Source organism: Ailuropoda melanoleuca, chromosome 4 (genome assembly GCF_002007445.2).
Source record: "Ailuropoda melanoleuca isolate Jingjing chromosome 4, ASM200744v2, whole genome shotgun sequence".
NCBI classification, from domain to species: domain Eukaryota; kingdom Metazoa; phylum Chordata; class Mammalia; order Carnivora; family Ursidae; genus Ailuropoda; species Ailuropoda melanoleuca.
In genome coordinates this window covers 123,971,571-123,997,848 of record NC_048221.1, presented here as the reverse complement: position 1 = coordinate 123,997,848, position 26,278 = coordinate 123,971,571, and the positions used below count along the sequence as shown (strand labels likewise).

Sequence of the window (26,278 nt, the reverse complement as noted above, 5' to 3'; positions counted from 1 at the left end):
GTCCCTTCTGATCAGTTGGTAAGTCAGGGAGTGCCCTGAGCTGGGTAGGCAAGATGGAGAGAGACAAATGAGGAAGAGGAGAAATGCACTTTCTGGAACGTGCAATCAGCCTAGGCAGGCAGAAGCTGCGTGCACACAGTAGGGGAAGAACATTCCACAGCCACAGTGACAGCGATGTGTAGAGCAAAGCAGTAAGAAGAGGGGCAGGTCCTACCAAGAAAGCATTGCTCCCTTTTGTTCTCTGCACACATTTCTCCTCTTCCTCAAAGGTCACCCTCCCTGTGAAGCCTTCTGTGACTCCCCCAGGCATTGATCTGCCTTTGTCATCACACTGTACTGTATCAGCTGGCATGTCCAAGAGGGCTCCTCAGGGCAGGTATGGACTTATCTTTGGCTCCCACGGTACCTGGGATGGTGTCTGACTCATCATATATACTGAGGAGATGTTTGTGGTATAAATGAGTAAGACAAGAGAAAACCAAGCCAGGGAAGGAAGATTGGACCGCCATCTTGGAAAAGGTGGGTCCTGAGCTAGACCCTCAAGGATGTGGGACAAGTCTGTTCCAAGCTCGTGTTAATGGAGTGGGGGAACCAGCTCTGGTGGGGAATGGGAAAGAAGCTGGATAGAAGGGGCTGATGTGGAGTTGGGGTCGGCTCCCCAGCCCAGGCCTGAGGCCTTACCTCCTTCATGGTATCAATGGAGGCGAAGTACTTGGACCACCAGTCCAGCATGCTCTCATCCGGCTCCTCTTCTGGCTCTTCTGAGCTGCCCTTTTTCTTCTTCTTCTTATTCTTCTCCTTCTCCTCATCAGCCTGGAGGGTTGGCCAGGTCCAGAGTCCTGCCTATAGCCCTGCGCCCTGGCCATTCTCTGAGCCCTAGACCATCCAAGGATTCTCCCCTCCATTCTATTTACTTCTGGGAAGCCCTAGACTCCGTGAAGCTCCTGGGGGCCACCAGTGTCAGAGGGGCAGGGCCTTGTTTTGTAGGAGGAGGATACCACAGCCTAGGGAGGGTCATGACTTGCCAATCTGAGCCATGGGCTGAGGCGCTACTGGCACTCAGCGGCTTTGCCCCCTCCGCGTCTCTGGAGGAGTGTGCTGGCCCTGAGCATCCAGGGGCTGGGGAGTGGCTCGGTCCCTGATGCAGGACTCTTGGCCTGATACCCTATGCCATTGTAGGGTCCTCTCTCCCCAGAGCCCCCACATGGCCCCACACTCACCACATCCACCTTGATGACGGCATCAGAAGTCTGCAGAGGGGAACCAAGGAGATGGGGACAGAATTAGCCACCAGGGGCCTGAAGCGGCAGGCAGGCGCCCAGCCAGGAGAGGAGAGGAGAGAAGAAGGGCGAGAGCTGAGAGGGGGCTCGTGCGGGGACATTCACTGTGCGAGCCCCTGCACTCTGTGGGCTCAGCCCTGCCAAGAGCACACTGCTTGCTGAGCCTGTGAAAGGTCTGCTTTGCAGATGTTTCTCCTCAGACCTTCAAGGGTGGTGATCCTCCACCCTGGCTGCACGTTAGACTCATGGGGGGCTCTGACAAACCACCAGTGCCAGGTCTCTGCTGTGTCCAAGGGTGGGGACTGGGCATTTGCATAGTTGTAACTTCCCAGATGTCTTCAGTGGGCATTCGGGCTTGGAGGGAGGCTGACCCATATGCAGCGGGAGCTCAGTAATGTTGGCTAGACGGGATCAACTCTACTCTCTACCCCCCGCCCCCCAGCCTTACGAGGGCAAGACCCTTAAAAATTTAGTGGCTGCTCATACGATGGCATAGCTGGAAAACACCCCACCAGAGCCCAGGGCCTGCGTGATGATGGGGAAGCTCAGGTTCGTGCCATCCTCTATCTTTTTCACTGTGGGTCTGAAATTAGGGGGCTCTCCCCCGGCCCCAGGAGGAGCCCTCAGGGAGAAGTTCGGGAGGGTGGGAGCTGAGAGGGCACAGGATCTCCAGGCTTAGCCCTGGAGCAGCGAGCTTTCCTGGCAGGGCTCCCCTTTCCTGAGAACCATGCCCACTGCTAACTCAGCCAGCTGCCTGGGACCCTCTGGGGTCAAGGACTATTGGCCAAGGGAAGGTCATTTCAGACTAAGCCTCAAAAGCTAGGAGGTGCCCCAGGCCGTGTGAAGGACTTGAGGTCAGGAATGGGGTAGAGAGAATCTGGGAGGGAGGAAGCCCACATCTGCCCCCTGGGGCCTCCTTCCCACCCTCCCTTCTGATCTAAATCCCAGATGACAGGGTTCCCTCTTGGCAGATAAATGGCCCATGTCCCCCAAACCAAGAGGAATTAGGAGCTTCCACCCGGAAATCCTCCCCAGCCCAGGCCTAGGGAGGCTGGTCTGTGCATGGCCGGGACGGAAAACCAGGGAGCCTCTGGAAAGCGCACTGTGTTCATACAGGGAATCTATTGTCTATGGTGCTGTTTGTTGGAGTAAAAACGATGACAGGCTATTCCCTCAGATGGTTCCTGCTCTCTCTCTCAATCGCGCACACCTACGCTTGTGCACGTCTGCATGGCTCACGCACACTCTGAGGCCCACGCAGAGCGGACAGTCCTGCTTTCCAGGACAGAGCGAGGATGGACCGCTTGCACACATAGCCAGGGTTAGCCCTCAACCATGATGTGCGTGGCTGGGGGGCCCAGGGCTGTGGGCCAGAGGAGGCAGCCCTGCTCCTGAGAAGCGCCACACGGTCCCAGCTAGCGTGGGGCTGAGGCTGCGTGCCTTACCGCGCCCAGCTTCACCACCGTCTCCAGCTTCTTGACGGGCGCCTCCAGCTCCATGTTCACCACCACCTCCCCTGCGGGGTGAGAGGAGGGGCCCCTGTAGCACAGCACGCGGCCATCCCGGAGGAGCCTGACTGGACAGAGAGATGGACAGACAGGCAGACAGGGAGGAACAAGAATGACAGGGAGAGTCAGAGGTGATTGGAAGGACCAGAGGCCTAAAGCTAATTCTGGAACTTTCTGAGGCAAGAGGGAGAGACAGGGCAGTTGAGAGAGAACAGACAGGCATAAGGAAAGGGAGAGCGTGAGCCAGAGAGAAAGCTGAGCTGCCGCGGAGTGAAACAGTGGAGGCTGGAAGTGAGGCCTGGGTCTCATCCATAAACGAGCAGAGGGAGCTACCTGCCCTCAGGCCCTCGAAGAGCATGTTCGGCTCTGGTGCTTTCTAGCTCTAGAGTGATGGGCAGCCAAAGGTGGCCAAAGGTAGCTTGGCCCCCCGGGGGGGGCCTCCCCTGGCCTCCCCCATGCCCGCTTGGGGATGCCCCTGCCTAGCCGACTGGCGGCTCTGTGGCCTGGACTGCGGGCAGGAGCTCCTCCCGGGGGCCGAGTGGAGCCCGGCCTGGGCTTCGGGGTGTGGCCGTACCCACGGTGTTCCGGCTGGGGGCCGAGCGGTCTGGGGGCCTGTAGATGAAACGCCGCAGAGAGCTGACAGCATGGGAGCCCACCAGCGTGTAGCGGCCGAAGGCCCGGCAGTCCACCACCCGGATGTTCAGGGGCGGGTGCAACAGCTCGTTCTCTGGAAGGTCCTGGGGGGTGCAGCAAGGGCAGCCTGGGCTCAAGGGGGGCACAGAGGGGCCACCCCTACCCTGCCTGGCTACGCCCAGGGCCTGCACCCACCACTTCAAACCACTTGACGAGGGTGCTGAAGTTGGGGTTCTTCTTGTAATTGTGGATCAGGGACGACTGCACCCCCTTCCCTGCACACTCGATGTCTACCCGCGGCCGGTCCACCTGGGCCAGGTTCACCCGCTTCAGGTCTCGCAGGCCCCAGAACAGCACCTGGGTGGGGGGAGAGGGGAGCCCCGCAGTCAGTGGGACGAGTGGAGGGCGAGCTGGGCCACCTGAGGAGGAGCTGGGCAGGGGTGCGGGCAGCAAGTCAGGACGGGCGGGGCCAGGAAAGCTGATGAGAGGCCGGCGTCCTCGAGTGGCTCCGGGGTGAGGGTGGGTGTGGGGGCGCAGACGGGAGGGCCGGGGAAGGTCTGGGAATCATGCGGTGTGACTCAGTGAGGACCGGGCCAGAGCTGCACGGGCAGGAGCCTGGCTCTGCCACTGGCTCTGGGTGTGACTTCGGACTGGGGAATCTCCTTGTCTGAAAAATGAGTGTTCTGAGGTTGCCGAAGACTTCTCGATGCCCACAGCGTAATGTGTGCATGTGAGCCTTGATGGGAACCGAGCGAAGGGGGCCAGGAAGCCAGAAGACAGCGGGACCTGTCCAGGGCAGGGCCCGGAGGACCCCAACAGAACCCTCATGCACCTCGATTCGGTATTTGCTGAGCACGGGCCGGATGCCCACGGGCACAGGCATGATGGGACCTCGGTCCATGTCCACAGGGCCACTGATGGGTGGCAGGTCCGCCTTCCCCGCTGGCCCAATCTGGGGAATGGGAGTCATAGTGTCATGTTCTCCTTCCCCATGAGTTATTTGTCAGGTGCTGCGGGGAGACAGGGAAGGCCAACACCCCAGGCTCCTGAGAACCAGGCCCCAGCTTCGGTCAAACTGGCCTCACAGCAGGAGGGGGGGAGATCAGCCCCCGGCCCTGCCCTGTGGCCCACCTGCAGCAGTTCAAAGGCAGCCAGCAGGTCCCCGGCCGTGGCCGCGCCACGGTAGATCTGGAAGTACTCGAGCTGTGGTGGGAAGCGGGGCGGGCAGTACGCCTCGTCGGCCATCTTCACCAGCGGCTTGGCGAAGGTCCGGCCCATGAAGTCGGTTTTGCCCTGATACAACAGATAACCAAGGTGGCCTTCCAGCTCTTGAGTTTACTGTGGATGTTCATACCTGGGATCCGTCCTCACCACAGCCCCTGGAGCTAAGGGTAGGTGTGATCACCCCATTTTACAGATGGGGAAAACCTAATCTTGGGACCCACCGGAGACTTGCTCAAGGCCAAGCTGGCAGTGAACAGCAGATGCGGGACTTGGGGCTAGCAATGAGATCTTCCTACCTCTGGCCCAGAGCTCTCAGGGGATCCCGGTAGCTGGAGGGGTGGCTCCCCAGCTCTGGAGGGGTCACCTCCACCCTTCCCTTCTCCACTCCAGAGCTCCCTTGGAGAGCTGTGAGGTTGTTACTGACTCAGCAGGTGTGGGCAGAAGGCAGGGGCGCCCAGGGGTGTGGGAAGGCTGATGACAGCAGGACTTGCTGGCACATGTTCCGATGACTCTGGGCCTGAGCTGGGTCTGTCTGTGGCAGGAGGTTGAGGGGTGGGGGGGGACACGCTGGCCTAGATCCTTCCTGAGATTCCAGTGACAGGGCAGGAGACACCTGGGGGTCTGCTGGAGGGGCTGGTCTGCTGCCCCCACTCCCAGCTTCCCAGTAGGCACCCTGGCTGAGGAGCTCTGGGGCTGGGCAGGGGAGGTGCGGAGTGCAGGGATGAAGGCACAGCTCCCCGGTGCCTGGGCCCGCCCCTACCATGGTGTCCTGGTCGTAGATCTCGATGACAATGATGGGGGGGTCATCCCGCAACTCATGGGCTTCACCGTACAGCTCCAGGTTGTCGAACACCAGCATCTGGTCCCAGGTGGGGCACAGGGTCTCATTCAGTACCTGCAGGGTGGGACGGGGCGGGGGGGGATGGGTAATAAGCAGCGGTGTGTGGGCTGGAGTCACCCCAAGCCACCGCGGCTTCCAGAGACTCCGGGGACAGGAGCGTCATGTTCTCTGACTCTTCCCGAAAGCTTAAAATGAAGGCAAACACAAGGCTGGCTCCCAGGCCCCCAGCCCCACATGTCTTTCCTTTCTTCTGTGTCGAATGTAACCACGATTAAAGCCTTTACCAGTGTGGCCTGGGCCTGCAGATACCCGCAAGGCTGTCCTCCAAGGTCTGGGGTGCTGGCCAATCTGTTTTCCAGGTCCCACACGCTTAGGGGCTTCCAGAACTCCCCGAGCCAGGGCCACTCCCTCCTCCCGTGGGCCCTCACCTCTGTGCATTGACTCTGGTTGATGAAGAAGACGCGGGCGAAGGGGTCCGAGAGGCCACTGCTGTCGGCAGCAAAGAGGCTGCGAGCCTGGTACATGTGGGCTCGGAGCTGGAAGGCCTGCTTCTCTGTGGGGAAGAGCAGGCTGAGGCTCCCAGATGGCGGCCCCTCCTCCAGCGCCCTCCCGGAGTGACGGGTGGGTCAGGCCCCCCCCAGGGGGCCTCACTCACTGGTGTAGACCAGGCTGATGGGTGGGAAGGAGTGTAGGCCCAGGCCCTGGGCTGCCTTGACCTCCTCGAAGCCGCAGGGCAGGCCGCACAGGAAGTCCTTGCGATGCTTGCTGAGGCCCAGCCACAGGTAGAGCTCCAGCTTGGCCTGTACCGTCCAGCCTGCTGAGCCGAAGCCCCGCTTGCCCGGCAGCTGGGGGTGGGGGTACGGTCAGCCGCCAGGCCCATGGGGTGAGGAAGGGCGGCAGGCCTGGCAGAGGCCCAGTCAGAGCTGCCCCTGCCGCTCCACAGCCATCTGCTGGGCCGGGGGTGGGGGTGGGAGCAGTGCGGAGGGGGATGGGCAGGCCGGTGCCATCTGGCCCCCGTCCCCCTCTTCCTAGCCTCTCTGCAGCTCTTCTCTGAGACTTGCAGGCCCACCTGGTCAGCTCAGGCCTGCCAACCCCCAGCCGCCCCCCTGCCGCCGCCCTGCGTCTCTTCCCCTTCGGCACCTTGAGGAAGAGCGTCTTGACCTTGGCGCAGTCCTTGCCCAGCTCCTGCTCAACGGCGGAGAAGAGCAGGTCCTTGGAGGGCACCCGGGCGTAGGCGACACGCTTATTGTTGCTCAGCATCCAGATGAAGACGTCGGGGACGCTGTGCTGGGGCTGGGGCGGGAGGGGCGGGCGCCGCTAGGGGAGGGCTCCTGCCACGTGGCTAGGGTGCCCAGGGCCTGACCGACCTCGGCCTCTGCCATAGGGCCAGGCCTGGGCCTGCAGAGGGAAGGGGCCCAGGGCTGGGTCTTCCTTCACCTCCCAGAAGGCAGGATGAAGGGCTGGTTCACCTCTGTCCCTCAAGGGCTGTCAGAGCGGGAGGGGCCCCCTTCCTGTGCGGGGACCCCCTCCCCACTCCAGGTACTCTGGCTTGGAGGCTAGGCACCCCCTCTCCTCCGCACTCTGGCGGGGGGGCATACCTCGTCTGCCAGGAAGCGCAGCTGCTGCAGGAAATTCTGGCAAAGCCTCAGCTTGTCTCGCACTGTGTGTTTCTTCACCTGTGCCCGCAGGGTCTTGGCCTGCTGTCCCATGCTCTCCTGCGGGGGGTGGCGTGTGCAAGAGAGGGGTTCAGGCCACGCTGCACAGCTGAGGGGGCTGGGCCTGGCGGCTGTGACCTCTGAGACAGATGTCCCCCCACCTCGGGCACCCTCCTTTGATCCCGTGTGTGTCTGGCATGGTCCTCACCAGCTCCCGCAGGCAGGACTTGAGGCGCTCCCGGTCCAGCCTGGTGCGGGATGCGTGGCCCTGGTCCTTGTCAGCGAGGGACAGGAAGCGGCTGGGGGACCAGGGGAGCAGTGCTCAGTGAAGCCCACCTGCCAGGCAGCAGGCTTGAGGACACCCAGCCCCCCACTTCCAGCCCCTCGCACCCCACCCCTTCCTCTCACTAGCAGCCACAGCTGAGCTCCTCTAGGACGCCCCGCAGGCGACGCTCGGGGTAGGACTTCTCCGTCTTGATCATTTCCTGCACGTCATTTAGGCCTTCTTCCTGCGGACCAAGAGTGAGGGGAGGATGCATGCTGAGCCATAGTCTCCCAACCTCAGCCTCCCCAGATGTCTCCCCCCATTTATCAGGGGAACAAAGGGCTAGCAACCCGGGACCCCTCACTAGTGCCATGCTCCCCCCCACCCGCCCCCAGGTCCTGCTACCATACAGAAACCACCAATTCCCCAGGTTCTGTCTCTTCCAGAAGGAAGAAGCCACCTCTGGGCTGTGGGTCTGTGGTCCCAGTGGACTCGATGGGGCTGGGAAGGAGTCAGGGCTAGATGGGGGGCGTGGGGATGCAGCGCCAGCCAGAGACAGAGGGGTTGGCCAGCCTCCTCCAGAGAACACCAGGATGGGATGGGCCAGGATTCCCAGACTCCACTCCAGGTAGCCCTCGGGCCCCCCACCCACTCCTGGGACACGGGAGCAGGGACAAGACCAGAGGTCGTGCTGGGGCTATTCCTGCAGTCCTCGCCCCCTGCCCCCTTTTCCCCCCATGGCGACCTGCTGGGCAGACTATCTAGTGTGTTNCCTGGCCCTGACCAGCTTGTCGGCGATGTGGTCCATAATGTTGGCATTGTAGAGGCGGCGGCGCTGGTCCAGCCACCAACTCTTGATGTAGATGCAGGGCTTGCGATCCAGGTAGGGCAGATGAAAGTAGTTCCTGGGGGGCAGGAGGTGGGAGGTTGAGGACTGGGACGCAGGGAGGTGGGAGGCCAGGCCATGAGAGGATGGGAGGCAGCAGGCAGGGTCTCTCAGGACCCTCCATCCACCTGGCTCACCTGTCCGTGATCTGGGGCCTCATGGGTGGGGTGGAGGACACGGAGGCCAGGTCCCCACCCTCATCGGCTTCGTCCTCACTTGAGTTCTGGATCAGATCGACTTCTTCCTCGTCCCCAGGCTCCTTCCGAGGCCGAGGCCGCTGGGGCCGTGACAGGCCATCCACTTCGTTCCCATAGTTACCTGGAGGCAGAAGGGGGCACGCGAGGGACTAGAATCCTGCCCTCTGATCGGGGTGCTGCTTTGGGTTTGTGGGAGGGAAGAGGGGGGTCAGGGAGTGGGGAAGGTGCCTGGAGTCTGTACCAGCTTGGACACAATAGAACACTAGCCAGAGGAAGGTGCCCATGGCCTCCACTCCGTATAAAGACCTCGCTAGGAACCCTGATGACCACTGAGCTCAAGGTCCAGCCTAGGACATGGCCTGGATCCCTACTCTATCCCCTTTCCCTTCTGAAGGGAAGGCTTCTTGCTTCCCCATGTCCCAAACACAGCTTAGCCCTGTAGGTGTGTGCACTAAGGAACTGCGGTGGGCGTGTGTGCACACTTGTGTGAACACTGCGTGCTATGGGGTGCTTGAAGACACTTGAAGGAAAGTGGTCAAAGTTTCCCTCCCTCCATGCCCGTGATGCGGGGCCTAGCCATTGCCACCCAGCAGCTCCCAGGCCTGAAGACCCCGCTGTGAGCCCGGCACTCACCTATGGTGACCTCAAAGGTGATTGGCTTGTCTCCATTTTTCCGATCGATCATTGAGGCCTCTAGGAAGGCTCCAAATAGAAAGAATTCTTCCATTTTCCCTGTGCAGCTCTGTGGGGAAGATGATTCAAACCATCCTCAAACCTTAGCAGGGATGTTGGGCCCGGGGCCAGGCCTCCTACTGTCTTACAGACAAGCCCTTTGGGCCTTTGGGGGCAGACATCCCACCCTGTTGTGCAGGCAAGCAGCCCAGACCCTGAAGACCTAAATCCTTTTGCCCTCCAGCCCAGATATCCATGGACAGGGACAACCATGGCCAGGAACAGGGAAGACATGAGGCTCTATCTTGGGACCTCCAGGCAGAGTGCAGGCACAGCACTGGAAGGGGACAGAGGTCCCCAAGAGGGGCAGAGTGTGGGCCCCTGCTTCCTGGGGAAGGAGGCCTCGTCATGGGGTCTTGCCCTCTGAGGCAGACTGGGCAGCAACACGCAGAGCCCAGGTCTAGGCTGCCCATGGTGGGAAGGGGGCTGAGCTGGGGGCTCCGGAGGACAGCCCAGTTCCCCTGGACCTCACCTCCGAGACGGGTGTGGCCGGCTCCACCTGCACCTCGGTGGAGCTGGTGAGCTCGGGGTTGGACGTGTCCAGGATCTCCACGGCCAGGCCCAGCATGAGGCGGGCACGGAACGACACGCCCTCACCCAGGCCCTCGTTCAGGTCCTGGTGCTCGTCCAGCAGCGTGTAGTTGCGTGTGGAACCGTACATGTTCACCCAGGCCGGGCCCAGCGTGGGCAGGAATCCTGTGGGCCACAGGGAGAGGGACGAGGGGCTCATGGGGGTGGTGGAAACTCTTCTGGGCGCTCAGGCCTGCACCTCCCAGTTGCTGAGCTGAGAACCCCATGCCTTGCTCAGTGAAACACTCGAGGTGGGAGAAAGCCTGCGGGCCAGCGAGTGGCTGACGGGAGGCCCTAGGGATGCTCGCATCTGCGGTGCGTGGGCAGGCGTGGGGCACCCTCCTTGCTTGCACGGAGGGCTCCCTGCCTCCGGGTCCGTGGAGCCGGGGCTGCCTCCAATCGATCTGAAGGACAGACACCGGCTCCCCTCAAACGCCTCAGCCTGGCCTTCTGGGCCTTAGCAGCCTGTGCAGATCCGCATCTCACCAGGTCTCCCACCCTGCTAATGCGGACACCCCCACTCCGAAGATCCTCCCTCCGTCTGCCCGAGAGACGCTCTCTCCGTGAAGCCGGCCCAGTCCCTAGTCCCCGCTAACTTCTCCCGCTGTCGGCCTTCGCTGTCTCGTGGACACCAGGCTCCATTCTGCTGCATGTGCGATGTGTGTTTGGCTTCGAAAAAATGACATTTAAAAACTCAAGATACACTTTACATAATATGAAATTCACTGTTTAACACTGTGTGCTGTGGGGGTTTGTAGTATATTCACTCTGTTGTATAAGCATCACCTGACTCCATCCTCCCCCAAAGAAACTCTGTACCTCTGAGCAGTTAGCCCGTGTCCCCTCCCCCGCCCTGGCAACCACTACTTTCTGTCTCTGCGGATTTGTCTATTTGGACTGTTCGTATGCATGGAGTCACAGAACATGTGGCCTTCTGTGCCTCTGGCCTGCGGTTTTGAGCATTTGGTGGCACATCCTCCTCTCCGGTCCCCAGTGGGCACCACGAGGACAGGGCGCACGCTTCTCTTGATGGTGCCCCTGGTGCCCAGCGCCTGGGTTCTGGGAAGGGTCAGTCCCACAAGCCCGTGGACAGGGACTACGGTGGCAGGTCCACACATATGTGAAACGTACGTGTCTACACACGTATCATCACTATTTTCATTTCACAGAGGGGCAAACGGGTTCAGAGATCACACAGCTACTAACGGTCAGAGCTGGGGTTCACATCCGGGCAGCCTGGCTCAGGCAGGCCCTGTCAGCTCGGTGCAGCCCTGAGCCATGACCTTCTACCTTTCCTTCAAGGGGGAGGGGGCTGCCTACCACGTCCTCACAATGTCCAGGGCCTCTCAGGAAGAGGTGGAGACGGTGGAGGTGGTGGGAGGGGAAGGTCTCACCTCCACCTGCCCTTCAGGGCCCTTGTCCCTCACCCTTGTCCCTCACCCAGTCTCCTGCTGCTGACCTTTGTCTCCATCGTTGGAAATCTTGCGCAGGTCAATGAAGTGGGTGCCGATGGCCACGTCGTTGACCTTGTCGGAGTCCCGGATCTGCACTTTCACGCGCTTGCAGAGCGGGGGGAACAGGTCTGTAAAGACAACCTGCTCATTCCACAGTGGCTCGTAGCTGCTTTTCTGCACTGAAGTCTTGCCCTGGTGGGAGGGAGCAAGGGTTAGGGTGTGTGTGTGTGCGCGTGCGCGCGTGCGTGTAAGCATATGTGCGGAGCGTGCATATGTGTGTGTATCCATGTATGTGTATGTGTGGTGTGTGTGCATGTGTGTGCGCACGTGGGGGTTATGTGTACGCGTTATATGTGTTTGCATGTGCACGTGTCTATGTGTATGTACGTGTATCTGTGGTGTGCGTGTACGTGTGTGTGTGTATGCGTATGTATGTGTGGGTGGGGTGTGTGTATTGGTATGCGTATATATGTGTGTATATTCGTGTGTGTATGTGCGAGGTTCGTATATACATATTTAATTTTTTATTAAAATTCAATCTAGTTAACACCCAGCATGTTGCTGGTTTAGTGATACATCAGTTGCACACCACAGCCAGGGCTTGCTTGTGGCGTGCGTGTATGTGCGTGTGCACTGATGTCTGGCGGGCACCCTGCCCCACACCAGCCTCTCAGACCCTCCTCCCTCTCAGTGCTCCTGCCTTAGTGCGTGGTCTCTAGGATGCAGAGGCAGGCAGGATCCCCTAAGGCCCGTCCCTAGCTGAGAGGACCCCCAGCCTGGCCACAGCTCCAGCCCCTCTCGCTGGAGCTCCCCTCCCCTCTCATCTCCTCGAATGCACCAGGGGCTCGAAGGTGTTACCTGGCTTCTGATTTTGCCTCACATCCACCTCTAACCCCCATCCTCTAATCACTCTGTACCTCTGATGCCTGTTACCCCAGACCCAGCCTCCTGCACCCCAATACCTTCTGGCCAGCAAAGAAGACTTGCACATAGGGGTCGACCAGGTCCTTGTTCTCACCGATGAAAGCCTTCTTCACGTTGGCCATGAGGCTGGTGTTCATGCGGGGCAGCCCCTCTGCTCGGTAAATTTTCACGTAGAACCGGGCCCACTGGCGTTCAGGGGGTACCCCCTCAGGCAGCAGCAAGTTCCTACGGGCATACAGAGCTAGGGCTGCAGTGGTCAGGCGTGGGCACCCCACTCCTGCCCTGGCATCTGTGTACCCTTGGGGCCCAGGACGATCTCTGTGAACCCCTGCCCTGCCCTGCCTCAGTCCTTCCTCTCCTGGGAGGAGAGTCTATGGACTCCAAGGCCAGTCCTGCCTAGAAGAGCTGGGCAGTCTGGGAGTAGGTGGGGACAAGGGTAAGGGAGGGAGGGGGGTCTGTGTGCCAAGTCCACCCCAAGGGCTCATTTTGGCGGGGAGGGAGGGCTGAGTCAGGTCTCCAGGGCTGGGGGGAGATGGGAGCCTCACCCCTCAATGTCATCCTCCTCTGTCTCGTTGGCCTTGTGGGGTGTCTTGATGTTGTCCCCCTTGCCCACCACGGCGACGTCACACTTCACGTAGCCCTTCAGCCCAGCAGAGATGTCATCGGGGTCTGACAGCATGGCCCACTTGTGGTGGAACTGGTGCTCTGCAGGGGTGATGAGCGGGGGCTGCACCTGCCATCCTGGGGCGGGCTGCGGAGCTGCGCAGTCAAGCATCTTTTCGGCCCCTGGTCTCCAGGATGGCCAGGAGGTGACAGAGGCCCCCAGAGGGGCGAGAAGCTGGGGGAAGGTCCTGCATCCAGCTGTGGGGTGTGACTTTGAAGCGAGAACCCTCCAAACTGGTTTCTCTGCCTGCAGCTACCCTGCCCCCACCCCTGCAGACAACCTGCATGCAGCTGCCAGACAGAACCTTCGGAGAGGCTCCCCCTCCCTCACTCTTCCTTTCAAATGTCTGCAGCTTGTGAGTGCTTGGGGTACAGACCACCGACCTTAGTGCCGTCTGTGAGGCCTCCTGATTCAGCTCTGCTTGGCTCACTCCACTCATCCCACCCCGCCCCGGCGCTCCTGCTGGGCCCAGCTGCTTATTTCCCTCTGAACAACTGGAGTCCCTGTTCAGACCCTCCTGCCTTAACGGTGCTGTTCTTTGAGCTCAGAAGGGCCTCCCTCTTACCCCTCCCCCCATTCACACTTCTCAGACACCTGCCAGGGAAGGCTGGTCGGGCTCGGGAGCTGGCTAGCACCTGGGACCTCCTCTATGATCTACCAGAGGGTGGCTGTGATCTCGAACGACCCCTCCTCATCTCCAGCAGACAGAATTAGGGAGTGAGCAGTGTCCTGCTGCCGCCTCTGGTGCAAACATGGTCCTGCCACGGTGGGAACAGGCCCTGGTCCCGCAGGAAACCCTTCCAGCTCCACAAGCTATGGACACCACCCGAGACTGCCAGGAGTCCTGTGTCCCTGGCAGCACGCTTCCAACGACTCCCAGGCTGGGTCAGCAACCAGGGAGTCATCACGAGGGTTAGGCCAAACCAGAGACCAGCAGAGTGAAGACCTCAGCGCCCTAACTGACGGGGCCATGTGACTTCAGGCTTCCATGAAAGGGACCAGGCCCTGGAACAGACTCAGCGGAAGCAGCAGATCAGGCGGTGGGTTAGCCCAGTGGAGAGCCTGGGCCTTGGGCCCACCTGGACCCAGCTTCATATCCTTTTCCTTTCCCTGGACCAGCGATACAAGCTGGCCGGGCCTGCTTCCTTCTCGTGCAATGGAGGTATGCTGCATGCAGGGGTGGTGAGGGGTAGGCCTGCGGGCGTGGCGTGCGTGGCCCAGTGCCTGGTGCTTCGCAGGTGCTTCCTGAGTGGCGGGGGTCCCCTCTCCAGGACTCTACCATCGAGAAGCCCAGGGGTCCACGTCAGGCTCCTTGCTGTCTCTCCACACCCCTGCCGCTGGTACCAGGGGGTGGGGGCGGGCGCTGCTCAGCCCCAGGCTGGAGCACTCCCTCAGGGATACCCGTGCCACTCCAGCCCACGGCCCACAGCTGGGCATGCTTCCTGGAGAGTGCCGGCTCGTGGAGTGGCCCTCTCCCCCGCTCCCGAAGACGCTAATGGTCACTAGGGCCACCCTCTGCTGAGGACGACGTGCGTGTGGCAGTGGAAAAAGGCGCTGGCCTGGCACCCAGAGACCAGGCTCTACTCCCACTGGCTCTGGGTAAGTCTCTTCGTAACCCTGGGCCTCTTGGTCATATAGAGACAACGGACTAGATGTTGTAAGGTCTCTTGCGGCTTGAATGTTCTATGATTTTGTGATGGTTAGGTTTGGACTTGATTCCCTAGTCACAGAGCACACCAGCCAAGGGTCCATTAAGTGCAACCATAAGAAATCACCAATTTGTTCGACCTAATAGTTCAGTGGCATTTCCAAGCTACTTAACTTCTCTTGGCTTCGTTTGTCTCGTCTGTAAAATGGGAAGGAACGCTGCTGACTCCTCCCTCACTGTTTTGTGAGGGTCAGACGTGACACTGGTGAGAGGGGATTGTCACTGTCCAAGGGCCTGATGGAGTCATTACTGCCTCCTGAGTGGTGGGTTCACCTCAGGCCCATGACGTGGGGCCTGCTGCCAGGTTGTCTGCCCAGGTTCCTGAGCTGGCCATGGGCTTGGTTGTCATCTGTCAGGCTGAGGCACCTCTGTGGCCTGGCCCGTGCCTCACAAACCCTCTGGGCCTCTTCTTGGGGTTCCCTTGCCAGCCCCATCTAGCATGGGCCCATGGGGACCCGCGTTGTTGCGAGTCGGCCACAGCCCCACGTGGCTATTCTCAGGAGGCCTGGGGCCTTGACGGATGGTCAGTGAGCCCGGCGTCCCTTAGAGGCTGCCACACTTATATTTGTGTAGAGGACAGTGTGGCTCAGTGGGGGCCCTGGAGTCATGCAGACCAAGAGGGTGATGGTGGAGTCCCAGCGCTTCTCCGAGCCCCAGGCCCCTTGAGTGTAGAAGGGGGCGGTGCCGCACACCCAGCAGGGCTTCTGGGAATCCAGCAGCCTGAGCACTGGTCGTCACTGCGTCTGTGTGCAGACTGGACCCATCGCACCACACCCCCAACGGCCTCACACTGAGTTTACGGTCCGGGCCAGGCTAGGCCCTGGGGCCGCCACGGTGGGAAGGACGGCATGGGCCACACTCGCTGAGCCGTGGCCGCTGATGCTGACCGAGTCGCGCAGCTACTCACCGGGCTGGGAGTACACGGTTCCCACATCCATCTTGAAGGACCCCACTAGGGTACCGCTGCGCAGCAGGTTCTTGGAGTGAATCACCTTCCGGGCAGAACCATAAGCCACCAGTCAGGCCAGGCGGGGCAGAGGCTTTCCAAGGGGTAGGGGTGCGGTGGTCTGATGGTGGCATCACCTGTCTTTCTGGGGAACGGAGCTTTTCAGGGAAGCGGGAGGGCATTTGGCAGGGCAGGGATGGCTTCCTGAGGCTCAGCATTAACCCCTCTTGCCCTCATTTTTGCTGGCTGCCAGGTATGGGTGAGTAGGTTGCACACTGTGCAGAGGCACCCAGTTAAACAGGTGAGAGGGGCCCAAACCAGCCTGTGCCCCACTTGCCCGGCTGTGTGTCTGGACATGGGGCCGCCTTTTGATGGTTGGTCCATCCAGAGGGATGCTCTTTTCAAGTCTATACAAAGGTGCAGTTTGAGCTACACTCACCGAGATCTTGATGATTTTGTCGAACATGACGTCAGGAGAGACGTGGAAGTCGAAGACGAAGTACTGGAAGGAAGGAGGACCCAGAGCTGCTGTCACCCAGCTGACAGCAGCTAACAGCCCGGGGCAGTGCCGGGCTCCTCCCTCCTGCCAGTGCCTGTCTGCACCCTGGCTATTTCCCCCGGGCCCCGAAGTTCAGAGGAGCAGCAGTGGCAACCACTGGTCCTCCCTGACTCAGTGGCAGGTGGGAGCTGTGTGGTTTTGGGCAACACTGTCTGATCTGTTTCCTGAGCTGTAAAATGCTTAGAGTTGTTAGAGGCTGAATGAGATATTACAAGACACCATAATATACACTGTAGTTATACAGGCAACACAGACATTGCCCTTAAACCCCAACACTCCACTGCCTAGACGGGTCTCGATTTCAGTGATGTTCACATGTACACTAAGTTGTGAAGGACTTCATTTGCTGTAAATGTAAAATGCCCCAGGTGTGAACTGTCCTCTGGAGCTGGGAGCTGCCACTCACCCCGGGGCCCTGTTTCTCCTGGCCTTGGTGTGCAGGTGCCAGGAACCAGTGCAGGGTGTGGTCACGGAGGGACCGCAGCTTTGGTGAATGTGTGGGCAGAGACAAGGAAGAAGTGTTGCCAACATGCTCAGGGCCAGTGTCTGAGGACAGTCTGTTTCTGGTGCTAAAGACTCACACTGGAGCATTGTGGGTCAGAGTGCTGCCTTCAGGGCGCCTGGGGGGCTCAGTCAGTGAAGCGTCTGCCTTCCACTCAGGTCATGATCCCGGGGTCCTCAGATCAAGCCCCACATCGGGCTTAGTGTCACCGAGAAAGAAGCGCATTGACCTCTGACCCAGAGAGTGCAGGTAAGGCTGCTCGGCGGCAAGGACCCTTGGCCTGGGCTCTGGAGGGTGAGTAGGAGTTTGCTGGGGAAACAGTGTGGGGAGAGCAGCTCTGTTTCCTTGGGAAGGAGGAAGCAGTTTGAATGAAACATGAGGTGCATGGGGGCGGTGCAAGGTGAGCCCTCAAGTCAGCCAAATGTGGCTTGGCAGCTATCAAATAACCGTGGAAAGCCAAGGGCACCTGTCTCACATCCAGTAAGGGAAAGCAGGTTCTTATCGAGGTTGGAGGCTTCTCCAGTCAGGGAGGTGTCCTGATGGAAGGTCAGAGATGTGGAGGCTGAATTTCCTGACTCCTGGGAAGGCGGTCACATGGGGCTGGGGGACGAGGCGGGGGGGGGGTATTCCTGAGCACTGATGTCCCACCCTGTGGGCCTGCGGGCAACCAGCTGTGAGAACCAGGCCCATCTGCGGTAGCACAGCACCATAGCCTGGGTCCCTGTGGTGGGCAGAAGCATGTCCAGGCTTCCTTCCCGAAGATGAACAGCTGGGGGGCTCCCCCCACATTCGGGTGGCACCCTCAGCCCTCACCACTCCTTGGGACAGACACGGAGACACAGGACGCAGATGTCTCACTCCGGCCAGCCTGCCACCTTCCCTCCCTGGAGCCACCAGGAGACGCAGACTGGATGCCCCTCCAGGAGAAGGAGGGCTAGAGCCCCCAGGCCAGCGGCTTCTGTGCTCCTCTGACCTACGTTCGGGCACCTGGGCATCCCTCAGCAGAGCTGATTAAGTTCGTTCCCTGCTGGAGCAGGAGTCAAGCTATTGTGTCAGGGATGGCCATCCAAGGGGGCAGACAGAGCACCAGCTGAGGCTGACAGGCTGGCCCTGCTTCGTCAACAGCACTCTCTGTGCTCTTGGGCGAGGCCCTACTCATACTGGGGCCTCAGTTTCCTCCTCTGTAAGATGGGGGGATTGAATCAGACGGTGTCTGAGGTCGTTTGACCTTAGTGTGGCCTCAGATGCCTGTGAAGAACAGGAGCAGGAGGGGCGCCTGGGTGGCACAGAGGTTAAGCATCTGCCTTCGGCTCAGGGCGTGATCCCAGTGTTATGGGATCGAGCCCCACATCAGGCTCCTCCGCTATGAGCCTGCTTCTTCCTCTCCCACTCCCCCTGCTTGTGTTCCCTCTCTCGCTGGCTGTCTCTATCCCTGTCAAATAAATAAAATCTTCAAAAAAAAAAAAAAAAAAAAAAGAACAGGAGCAGGAGCCAGACTTTTTTCTCTTATACCCTAAGAGTCAAGGCCAGTGCTCTGGAAGGATCCCCGCAGAGGTGCAGGCAGCACGGAGGCAGCCCAGCAGAGAAGGTGAGCACGCAGAAGTTGACTCTGACCCTTAGCCCCCCGGGCAAGGACTTTCTCCAAAAGCTTCAGTGTCCCCTTGTGTCAAATGGGATTGAGGGCAACAAGCTCCGACTTTTGTGGGGGCCAGAAGAGGGGACTCTCCTGCAGCATTTACGGAGAGGCTGGCCCACAGGAACCACTCCTTCATGCTGCCACTGCCCCAAAGGCCTCCGACCTGGGAAAGAGCTGCGCCCGGGCCTCACAGGGTTCACCCACAGACAGCGCTGGGAGCTGCAGTCCCTGGGGATTTGTTTCAAACGGTGGCCTCCCGCCAGACCACTGTCAGGGGGTGATCTAGACTCGGGGTCCAGAGGACATGGCATGGCACATCTGCATGCTGGGGGTGATAACAGCATGGGCCAAGGTCACCCCTGCTGGGAGCCCTTTGTGCCCCTTGACTCCCGCTGCTCCCCTTGGGCCTGGGTGGGCTGGGGCCCAGCCTCCTGCCACATGTAGGGAAGTCCCTTTCCCCACGGAGGGCCACAGGGCACTGACCTCATTGTAGTAGGGGCAGTTAGTGGACTCCTTCATGGATGTATACTTCTTGTCGTCACCCACCTCCACGCACACCACGGGGTCCATGTTCAAGCCCACCAGCTGCCGGGCCTCAATCACAGTGACGCTGACCTGCGGGCAGGAGAGGGAGGCCAGAGGTGAGCCCAATGAGTCTGGGAGCGGGTCCTCCTGGAGTCGGGGCCCAGGAGCAGAGAGCCAACACTGGACTTGGGTTCCAGTGTGAGCACTGCCTCTAATCTCCTGGGGATTGGGGGCTCTTTCCCCACTAAGTCCCAGGGTCTTCATTTATAAAGGAAGGGCAAGGGCTGGATCACCTCTAAGTGTGTTCTAGAATTACCAGCAAGGAGGAGGGCGCTGGTTAAAGACACTCGTGTCCCTGCCAAACTCCAGACCAAGCCAGTCCAACCTTGGGCAGGTGGGGCCAGGCATCAGTATTTTTTTTTTAAGATTTTATTTATTTATTTATTTATTTGAGAGAGAGAGAATGAAAGAGAGAGAGGAGAGAAAGAGAGAGATTGAGAGCCCGAGATGGGGAAGGGGCAGAGGGAGAAGTGGACTCCCCGGGGAGCAGGATTCAATTCTGGGACTCCAGGATCATGGCTTGAGCTGAAGGCAGTTGCTTAACCAACTGAGTCACCCAGGCACCCAAGCATCTGTATTTTTTTTTTTAATGAAAGTACTTTTTTTCCCCCAAAGATTCCATTCATTCATTCGACAGAGAGAGAGACAGCCAGCGAGAGAAGGAACACAAGCAGGGGGAATGGGAGAGGAAGAAGCAGGCTCCCAGTGGATCAGGGAGCCTGATGCGGGCTGGATCCCAGGTCCCCGGGATCACGCCCTGAGCCGAAGGCAGACACCCAACGACTGAACCACCCAGGCGCCCCCAAGCATCTGTATTTTTAAAGCTCCCGGTGATTTCAAGTGCTCCCCCAGCCTCCGTGGCTCCACCTCGTGGAGGGCTGCAAACCACTTTCCGGGTTTCATGAGCTCAGGGATTACGCTTTCTAAGTCTTCATTAATGTGCATTTAATTTCCTGCTCTGGCATCTCTCATTTTAAGATTGTGGCCTCTGAGAGCTCTCTGTGTTTCTGGAATTTGGCCCCCTTTCCACATTCCTGGTTTCCCCCTTTTAAAAATTTCTTTGTTTGGGAGCCTGGGCCATCTTTGCTGGCTTGATGCTGTGTGTTCTGTGTGTTCTGTGTCTTTTCAGCTGGGGCCCAGCTCCCGGGAATCTTCCTTCTATGCGGGGAAGCCTCTTTTCACTTGTTTGTTCACTGAACAAATGTTTGTGCATGTATACAGGGCAGGGGAGGGATGGTATGTGTGCATACCTTTTCTGAACCTTCCTTTTAAAGATTTATTTATTTATTTGAGAGAAAGACAGAGAGAGAGAGGTAGGGAGGGGCGGAGAGAGGGAGACAGAGTCCCAAGTAGACTCCCCACTGCGCACGGAGCCCTACGAGACCAGGCTGGATGTCACGACCCTGAGATCACAACCCAAGCCAAAACCAAGAGTCAGACGCTTAGCTGACTGCACCACCCATGTGTTGCTCCTGAACCTTTATTTTAAGCTATCAGTTCTTGCTTTGGGTTTAGAGGTGTCGGTCCCCATTGGGGAGGCCATGACAAAATAGAAAGAGGTACACATTTGGGGTGGCTGGACTGGCATTGAGCCCCAGACCCTGTACATGACCAGGTGTGAGAGGAGGCCACCATGCAGGCTCACTGAGCTAGATGTGGAAACACCATCTATCCATATAATAGAAACGCTAAATGAGGTAATGTGTCTCATACACAGTAGAAAGTTCTAGAAAATGTGAGCTATTGTTATAAATGGCTTCTCAAAATCTCCCAAGTAGGTAGGGTCCCGTAGATGCTTATGAATGATCCATTTTACTCTCTCACACTTGTATTTTAACAAAAGAGCCTGTGCTAAACTAGAGTTAGCATTTACCTCAGCTCATTCTTCAAATGAAACTGTGGGGGTTGCTTTTACAAAGCGTCTCATCTTGGAGACTTGGTATTTCAATCGCTGTGCTGTGATGCAACTTCTAAATAGGATTTTACTCCAGAAAATTATTTTCCCTTTTCATTAAAAAAAAAATAACCACGGAAATTATCATCCACTGTGTCCATCAAAGTCTTATAAATATTCTGAAGGCCAAGAAAAATCCGTACATTGAAACTAATGCTGTTAAGAAAAATAGAAACTTCAATGCCAATGAGAACATTGCCAAGAAAGTATACAGAACTGGAAACCGAACATTTACTAATTGAAGTAACACTTGAACTACGAAAGCAAGCATTTCTATTTGGAACTTGAAATGCCAAAGAAATGAAGCTCAGAATCCAGAGCTCTGAAGAAGTTTAATGATCACCATTTCTTCAGGGAGCTAAAAAGGAAATAGAGCTAATTAACTTAGTTCTAAGAAGTTGACTGTGAAGAGAGTAAGAAGACACTAGAAGTCCTTCCAGAATGTTCTTGCACAGTAGTTCATAGAGTTTTAACCCCTATGAAATTTTTTATGCCAAAGACTTAAAAAAAATCTCATTATATTTTCCCACAACTAACCATCATCTCCCCTCCATTAAAAAGAAAAAAAAAAAGATTCTATAACTCAGGACTGGGAAGTAGACAGACACAGTTTGGTCCTATTAAGGTAATAAGATATGCTATCAGGAGATTAACCTTCCAAATGTGAACAGTTGGTTAGTTTTTATGTTTTTTATCCAGAGGCCCAGCCATGATGCTAGTGTTTTTGCTCCCAACTCCTTTTCAGGACCCAAAGGGGTGCGGAGAGAAGGAGGACTGAAAGGAGGAGAGGGTGGGGGGTGGGAAGAGAAAGGCTCCAGAGGGTGCTCTTTGCTGGCTGAGGGGTGTCCCGGAGGGGAGCCCTGGAAGTGAACCACTAAGGTCTTTGCATGGTGTTGGTGGGGGAGGGGAACGTCGTTCCTGCTGCTTCCCCAACCCCACCTGGGGCTATATGGAGGGGAAATATATCACTTGGACCTGAAATTTAAAACAAATTTTGAGGGGCACCTGGGTGGCTCAGTTGTTTGAGTGCCTGATTCTTGATTTTGGCTCAGGCCATGATCTCAGGGTTGTAGGATCGAGCCCCACATTAGCCTCCTGCTCAGGCGGGCAGTCTGCTTGAGGTTCTCTCTCTCTCCTTCTGCCCCTCCCCACCCTCAAATAAATAAACCTTAAAAAAAAAATAGAAGTAGGGGCTCCTGGGTGGCACAGCGGTTAAGTGTCTGCCTTCGGCTCAGGGTGTGATCCCGGCGTTATGGGATCGAGCCCCACATCAGGCTCTTCTGCTATGAGCCTGCTTCTTCCTCTCCCACTCCCCCTGCTTGTGTTCCCTCTCTCGCTGGCTGTGTCTATCTCTGTTGAATAAACAAATAAAATCTTTAAAAAAAAATAGAAGTAAAATTAAACAATTTTGAGGGAGGGGATTGGCCCTCCTTTCCTTCTGTTCTCTGGTCATCAGCAGAGGACTCGATTTTTCCAGGGCGGAAGATGGGGAGGCAAACAGACCCACAAAGGGATCCAGCGACCAGCTGACCGGGGAGATTCCTTTGGTAATCACCTATTCAGCCCTCCTTTTCTAAGATAAGGGACCTAATCCCCGGGTGACGTCATGAAAGCCATCGCAAGGAATAAGGCTGAGTGTAAACCTAAGCCTCGGTCCTGGGAGAGCCCAAGAGTCACGGCGCACTCTGGGACCTGCTTCCATGGGATCTGACGGTGCGGCCAGAACAGTGCTGGGGAGCTGGGATGGCAGGGGGCAGGCCCGTCAGTGCTGCCCTTCTGAAACGCCCTTTACCTTTTCCTCACCTCCGGCTGGCGAGATGTGACATGATCAGGTAGGCATTTTGAGATCACTCCAGTGGTGGTGCAGAGGTTGGAGGGGAGCAGGCTCTGTGAGGGCGGGGAGACCAGCTAGGAAGTGGGTGCAATACTGCATTTGAAGCTGGGGTCCAGGGTCAGTGTTAGAGAGATGACACCGAGGCGAAAATGTATTAGGTCTCGGTGCCCGGAAGAGAGGGTGGGGAACACAGGATTCCAAGACCCACCAAGAACATCTCTGCCCAAGCGCTGAGCTTTGCTCACTCTGATGGGGAAGCTGCATATTCACTGGGGGGACACTGCAGCTTCTCGCCTTCGAGATGCCAATAGTCAGGAAAGGGTTTACACGTGACATACATTCTAACCAGAAGAAACAGAGGGGATGGGCACGCCATGGCCTTTTCACTGCTCCAAGCCCTTAGGGTCCTTCCCGCATCTGAGTTCAGCTAAGTCCCTCTCCTCCCACCAGCTGGGTGTGCTTTCTGAGGTCTTTCTCAAGGGGCGAAGCTAAGTTCTCCAGAAAGTAACATTCCTTTCGTAAGTTTTCTTGCCTTCAGTGTTGTATTTATTGGAAGCAAGAATAAGTCCACACTTGCATCCTCAGCTCTCTCAAACCGTGTTCATATTTGTAGTTGAGATGGGAATGAACTTGTCAGAAAATACTGCGTTACCAGGTTAAATAAACAACCGTTCTGTTCAATTCCGAATGTCTGCAAAGTCTTTGGAGGGAGAAAATGTGGTCCCCTTAATAAAAGTCTCTATCAGGAAGCAGTTGGAAAGAGCTTTGAAAAAAAAAACAGTAGGTAGTAAGCTAAAGATGAACGGGGACCAGAGGGGGGTGACTGTCCAAAAGGCTCAATTAGAGAGAAATTAGTCACTCTGACTGCTTCGGTTGGACACCCTTGGATTTGAACCCTGGCTCTACCTTTGAATAATTCTGTGACCTGGAGTAAGCTCCTTACCCTTCTTGTGCCTCAGTTTCTCATCTATGAAATGCAGTAACACCTATATTTGGGTGGTTGTAAGAATTACGTTAACTTAAATGGAAAACATACACACAGCTCTCAGTCTAGTGCCGGGCTCAGAGAAAGCCTTCAAGAAAATAATTATGTTAACAGGATCAACAATGACTCCATTTTCTACGTGCCCTTATGTGGCAGGCTGGTGACAATCGCAGCAGGAATAGTATCTGAAAACACGAACAGGTCTTTGTCCTTTGGAATTTTCCTATTCTCAGAGAACAGAGGAGCAAAGCCCTGAGCCCGGTCCCCTGCAAAAGCCTTCAGAGGTCTTCAGATATTGTGTTTGGGTTGTGGCATAGATGTGAGGGAGTGACATTCCCAAACCCAGCAGGAGCCCAAGGGCTTGAGACTATCTAAAACCACCGCCTGGGGCTAATTTTCAAGCACCAGGAAAGATGGTCACCAACTGGATGAAAACAAACTGAAGCAAGGATTAAGGGAGACAAGGAATGTCCTTGAGATGTACTGATACAAAGAAAGGTGCCTCTTAGTCCTTTATACCATCACCTGAGGGAAGTGAGGTGGGACTGTCCTTAACGATGGGGTGGTGTGCATGGGGTCTGGGAAATGAGGATCAAAGATACAGCTCTAGGGGCGTCTGGGTGGCTCAGTGGGTTGTGTCTGCCTTCGGCTCTGATCATGATTCCAGGGTTGTGGGATCAAGTCCTGCACTGGGCTCCCTGATCAATGGGGAGCCTGCTTCTCCTTCTGCTCCTCCCCCTACTCTCTTGTGCACTCTCTCTCTAATAAATAAATAAAATCTTAAAAAAAAAAAAAAAGACACAGCTCTAACCTGGGAGAGGAGGCTCACTCTGATTCTGGGCTCTGGTTCTGATACAGTGGCAGCCAGATTCAGTCTCCTGAAGGCTCTGTTTCCTCTGACCAGTGAGCATGCTCAGTCCTAGGAATGCCCACAGTCTTCTGACCTAAAGCTGGGTCTTGCCTAAAGCTGGGTCCTGTCAGACCCTAAGGGAAGGTCTAGAGCAATGGGTGGTCCATGGGCCCTCTTGCTTCCAGTTTATAAATAAGCACTAGGTGTTTCTGGCTTGTACATTAGTCTATTGTGGGTTGTGTTAGTGTAACTCAGTCTCTCAGGCTCTGATCAACTCTGCCAGAAGGACAAAATTGGGGATGTGGGCCTGCAAAGCTCAGGAGCAGGCTCCCTAGGCTTGGAGGGCTGCACTGGGATTCAGTTGTCCTGTGTGACCCCCTCTCAGCAGCTACCAGCCATGCTCATGACCCAACCTGCCTGCACTGTGGCCACATTAAGAACGGCTTCAAATCCTTCCCTATCTCAGCCACTCTGTCTCCGGTTTCAGAAACACAGAAACAGAAAAATTAAGTGCTAATTTCAGAAAACACGGAGAAGAAAAAGAAATACAAAACCCACCCACGTTCTCACATCTATGGCTAACCAGGATTGACATTACTTCTGGCATTAAAAAACAATAATTTAAAAGCACACCAAAAAAATCTTTCTTCAGAGGTTCTTATTTTAATTGTATTTATATATATATATTATATATTGTATATAATAGTACAACTGTATATATATAATTTTTATATAGATATTGCTGATTCTTGGTCTTTTTACAGCTTTTCCAGGTCCCTCTAACTTTATGAAGTCCAGTGCTGGACACGAATGAAACCCTGGGAGCGCTTTGACCAGCAAAAGCAGAGTTCTCAAGTTCCTCTGTAGGCTTTTACCTCTTTAGTTATGACACTTTTAAGAGTGACTCTCAGAAACAAGCTTACTTTAGGAACTTACATTCAGCTTGTGGTTCTCTATGACCCTCAGATCCATGCAACCATAGAGTCTATAATGCACATTTGGCCAGAACTCCCAACTCGAGTATAGTCTGCAAGGTATGCAGCCTCGAGTTGCCCCACCTACCTGGAAATCCATGGGGCGCCCGGCACATGGCTCCATCTTAATGTCTGGCTTGGATCTGAGAAGGAGAATGTACAGTCAGGCCTGGTGTAAGGGGACTGCTTGCAGGGGAGGAGGCGGGCACTGGCAGTGGTTGGACCCTGGCAGAGGGCAGAAGGACAGAATCATGGTCTTCAAACACTCCAGGACTGTCAAACAGAATGGGGATTAATTGTTCTCAGAGGCCGCAATAGAGAGGACTAGCTAATGGCACAAACGACAGAGAGATAGCTACTAGGTCAACAGGTTCAGATGTGGGCTGGGCAGCTCTGTGATTTCCCTTGGCCTGGAGCTGTTCAGTGACCTGGACATAGGCTCCTGCCTTTGTAGGGACCAGGGTGTGAGAGACATCCAGGAAAAGAAGAAAGGGGTAGGGTTAAGAAGAAGCTGGCCAGGAGCCCTCATTCTTCCCCACCTCAATTCCACACACAGCGGGTCTTGCCTGATGGGGCAGAGGCAGTTTGGGGTGCGAGACTCCCGCACACTCACCGCTTGTTGGAGACGTTGGTGGTGAGAGCTGTGACAGAGGCTAGAGACATGGAGTCGGGGTCCAGCCCATCCCCCAGCCGAATGGCCAAGCGGTCAAGGTCCTCCATCTCCAGCACAGCCGGTTCATCTGCCGAAGAAGAAAGGCCAGTTAGGTGGACTGGATGGTGCGCTAGAGACTGTCTTTCCCTTTTTGCTTTGGCATCTAGGAAGCTAACAGCCAATTTTTGGGTATACTTGGTAGCATCTGATTAGAATGTTATGGCCCGTATATCTGCAGTGTTTCCTACCTCAGCTTGATC

The 26,278-nt window shown here is 56.7% G+C and overlaps 1 protein-coding gene across 7 annotated transcripts in view; it reads right to left on the bottom strand.

The window, feature by feature from the left end:
* OTOF (otoferlin) overlaps positions 1–26,278 on the bottom strand; it is a 95,018-nt gene that overhangs the window by 10,673 nt on the left and 58,067 nt on the right. For 4 of the 7 annotated variants that reach the window (XM_034659782.1, XM_034659784.1, XM_034659779.1 and 1 more), the window contains 26 exons: positions 25,980–26,106; positions 25,455–25,509; positions 18,668–18,799; positions 15,927–15,989; positions 15,449–15,533; positions 12,715–12,874; positions 12,208–12,394; positions 11,251–11,437; positions 9,694–9,917; positions 9,123–9,231; positions 8,430–8,610; positions 8,191–8,311; positions 7,550–7,650; positions 7,350–7,440; positions 7,085–7,201; positions 6,627–6,779; positions 6,142–6,331; positions 5,915–6,039; positions 5,406–5,540; positions 4,553–4,714; positions 4,254–4,373; positions 3,617–3,778; positions 3,363–3,525; positions 2,726–2,856; positions 1,221–1,250; positions 682–813 (listed from right to left, as the gene is read on the bottom strand). In XM_034659782.1, the coding sequence (XP_034515673.1) occupies positions 682–813; positions 1,221–1,250; positions 2,726–2,856; positions 3,363–3,525; positions 3,617–3,778; positions 4,254–4,373; positions 4,553–4,714; positions 5,406–5,540; positions 5,915–6,039; positions 6,142–6,331; positions 6,627–6,779; positions 7,085–7,201; positions 7,350–7,440; positions 7,550–7,650; positions 8,191–8,311; positions 8,430–8,610; positions 9,123–9,231; positions 9,694–9,917; positions 11,251–11,437; positions 12,208–12,394; positions 12,715–12,874; positions 15,449–15,533; positions 15,927–15,989; positions 18,668–18,799; positions 25,455–25,509; positions 25,980–26,106 (3,443 nt within the window). The remainder of the gene's footprint in view (positions 1–681; positions 814–1,220; positions 1,251–2,725; positions 2,857–3,362; positions 3,526–3,616; positions 3,779–4,253; positions 4,374–4,552; positions 4,715–5,405; positions 5,541–5,914; positions 6,040–6,141; positions 6,332–6,626; positions 6,780–7,084; positions 7,202–7,349; positions 7,441–7,549; positions 7,651–8,190; positions 8,312–8,429; positions 8,611–9,122; positions 9,232–9,693; positions 9,918–11,250; positions 11,438–12,207; positions 12,395–12,714; positions 12,875–15,448; positions 15,534–15,926; positions 15,990–18,667; positions 18,800–25,454; positions 25,510–25,979; positions 26,107–26,278) is intronic. The other 3 variants (XM_034659785.1, XM_034659786.1, XM_034659783.1) reach the window with 1 other exon arrangement.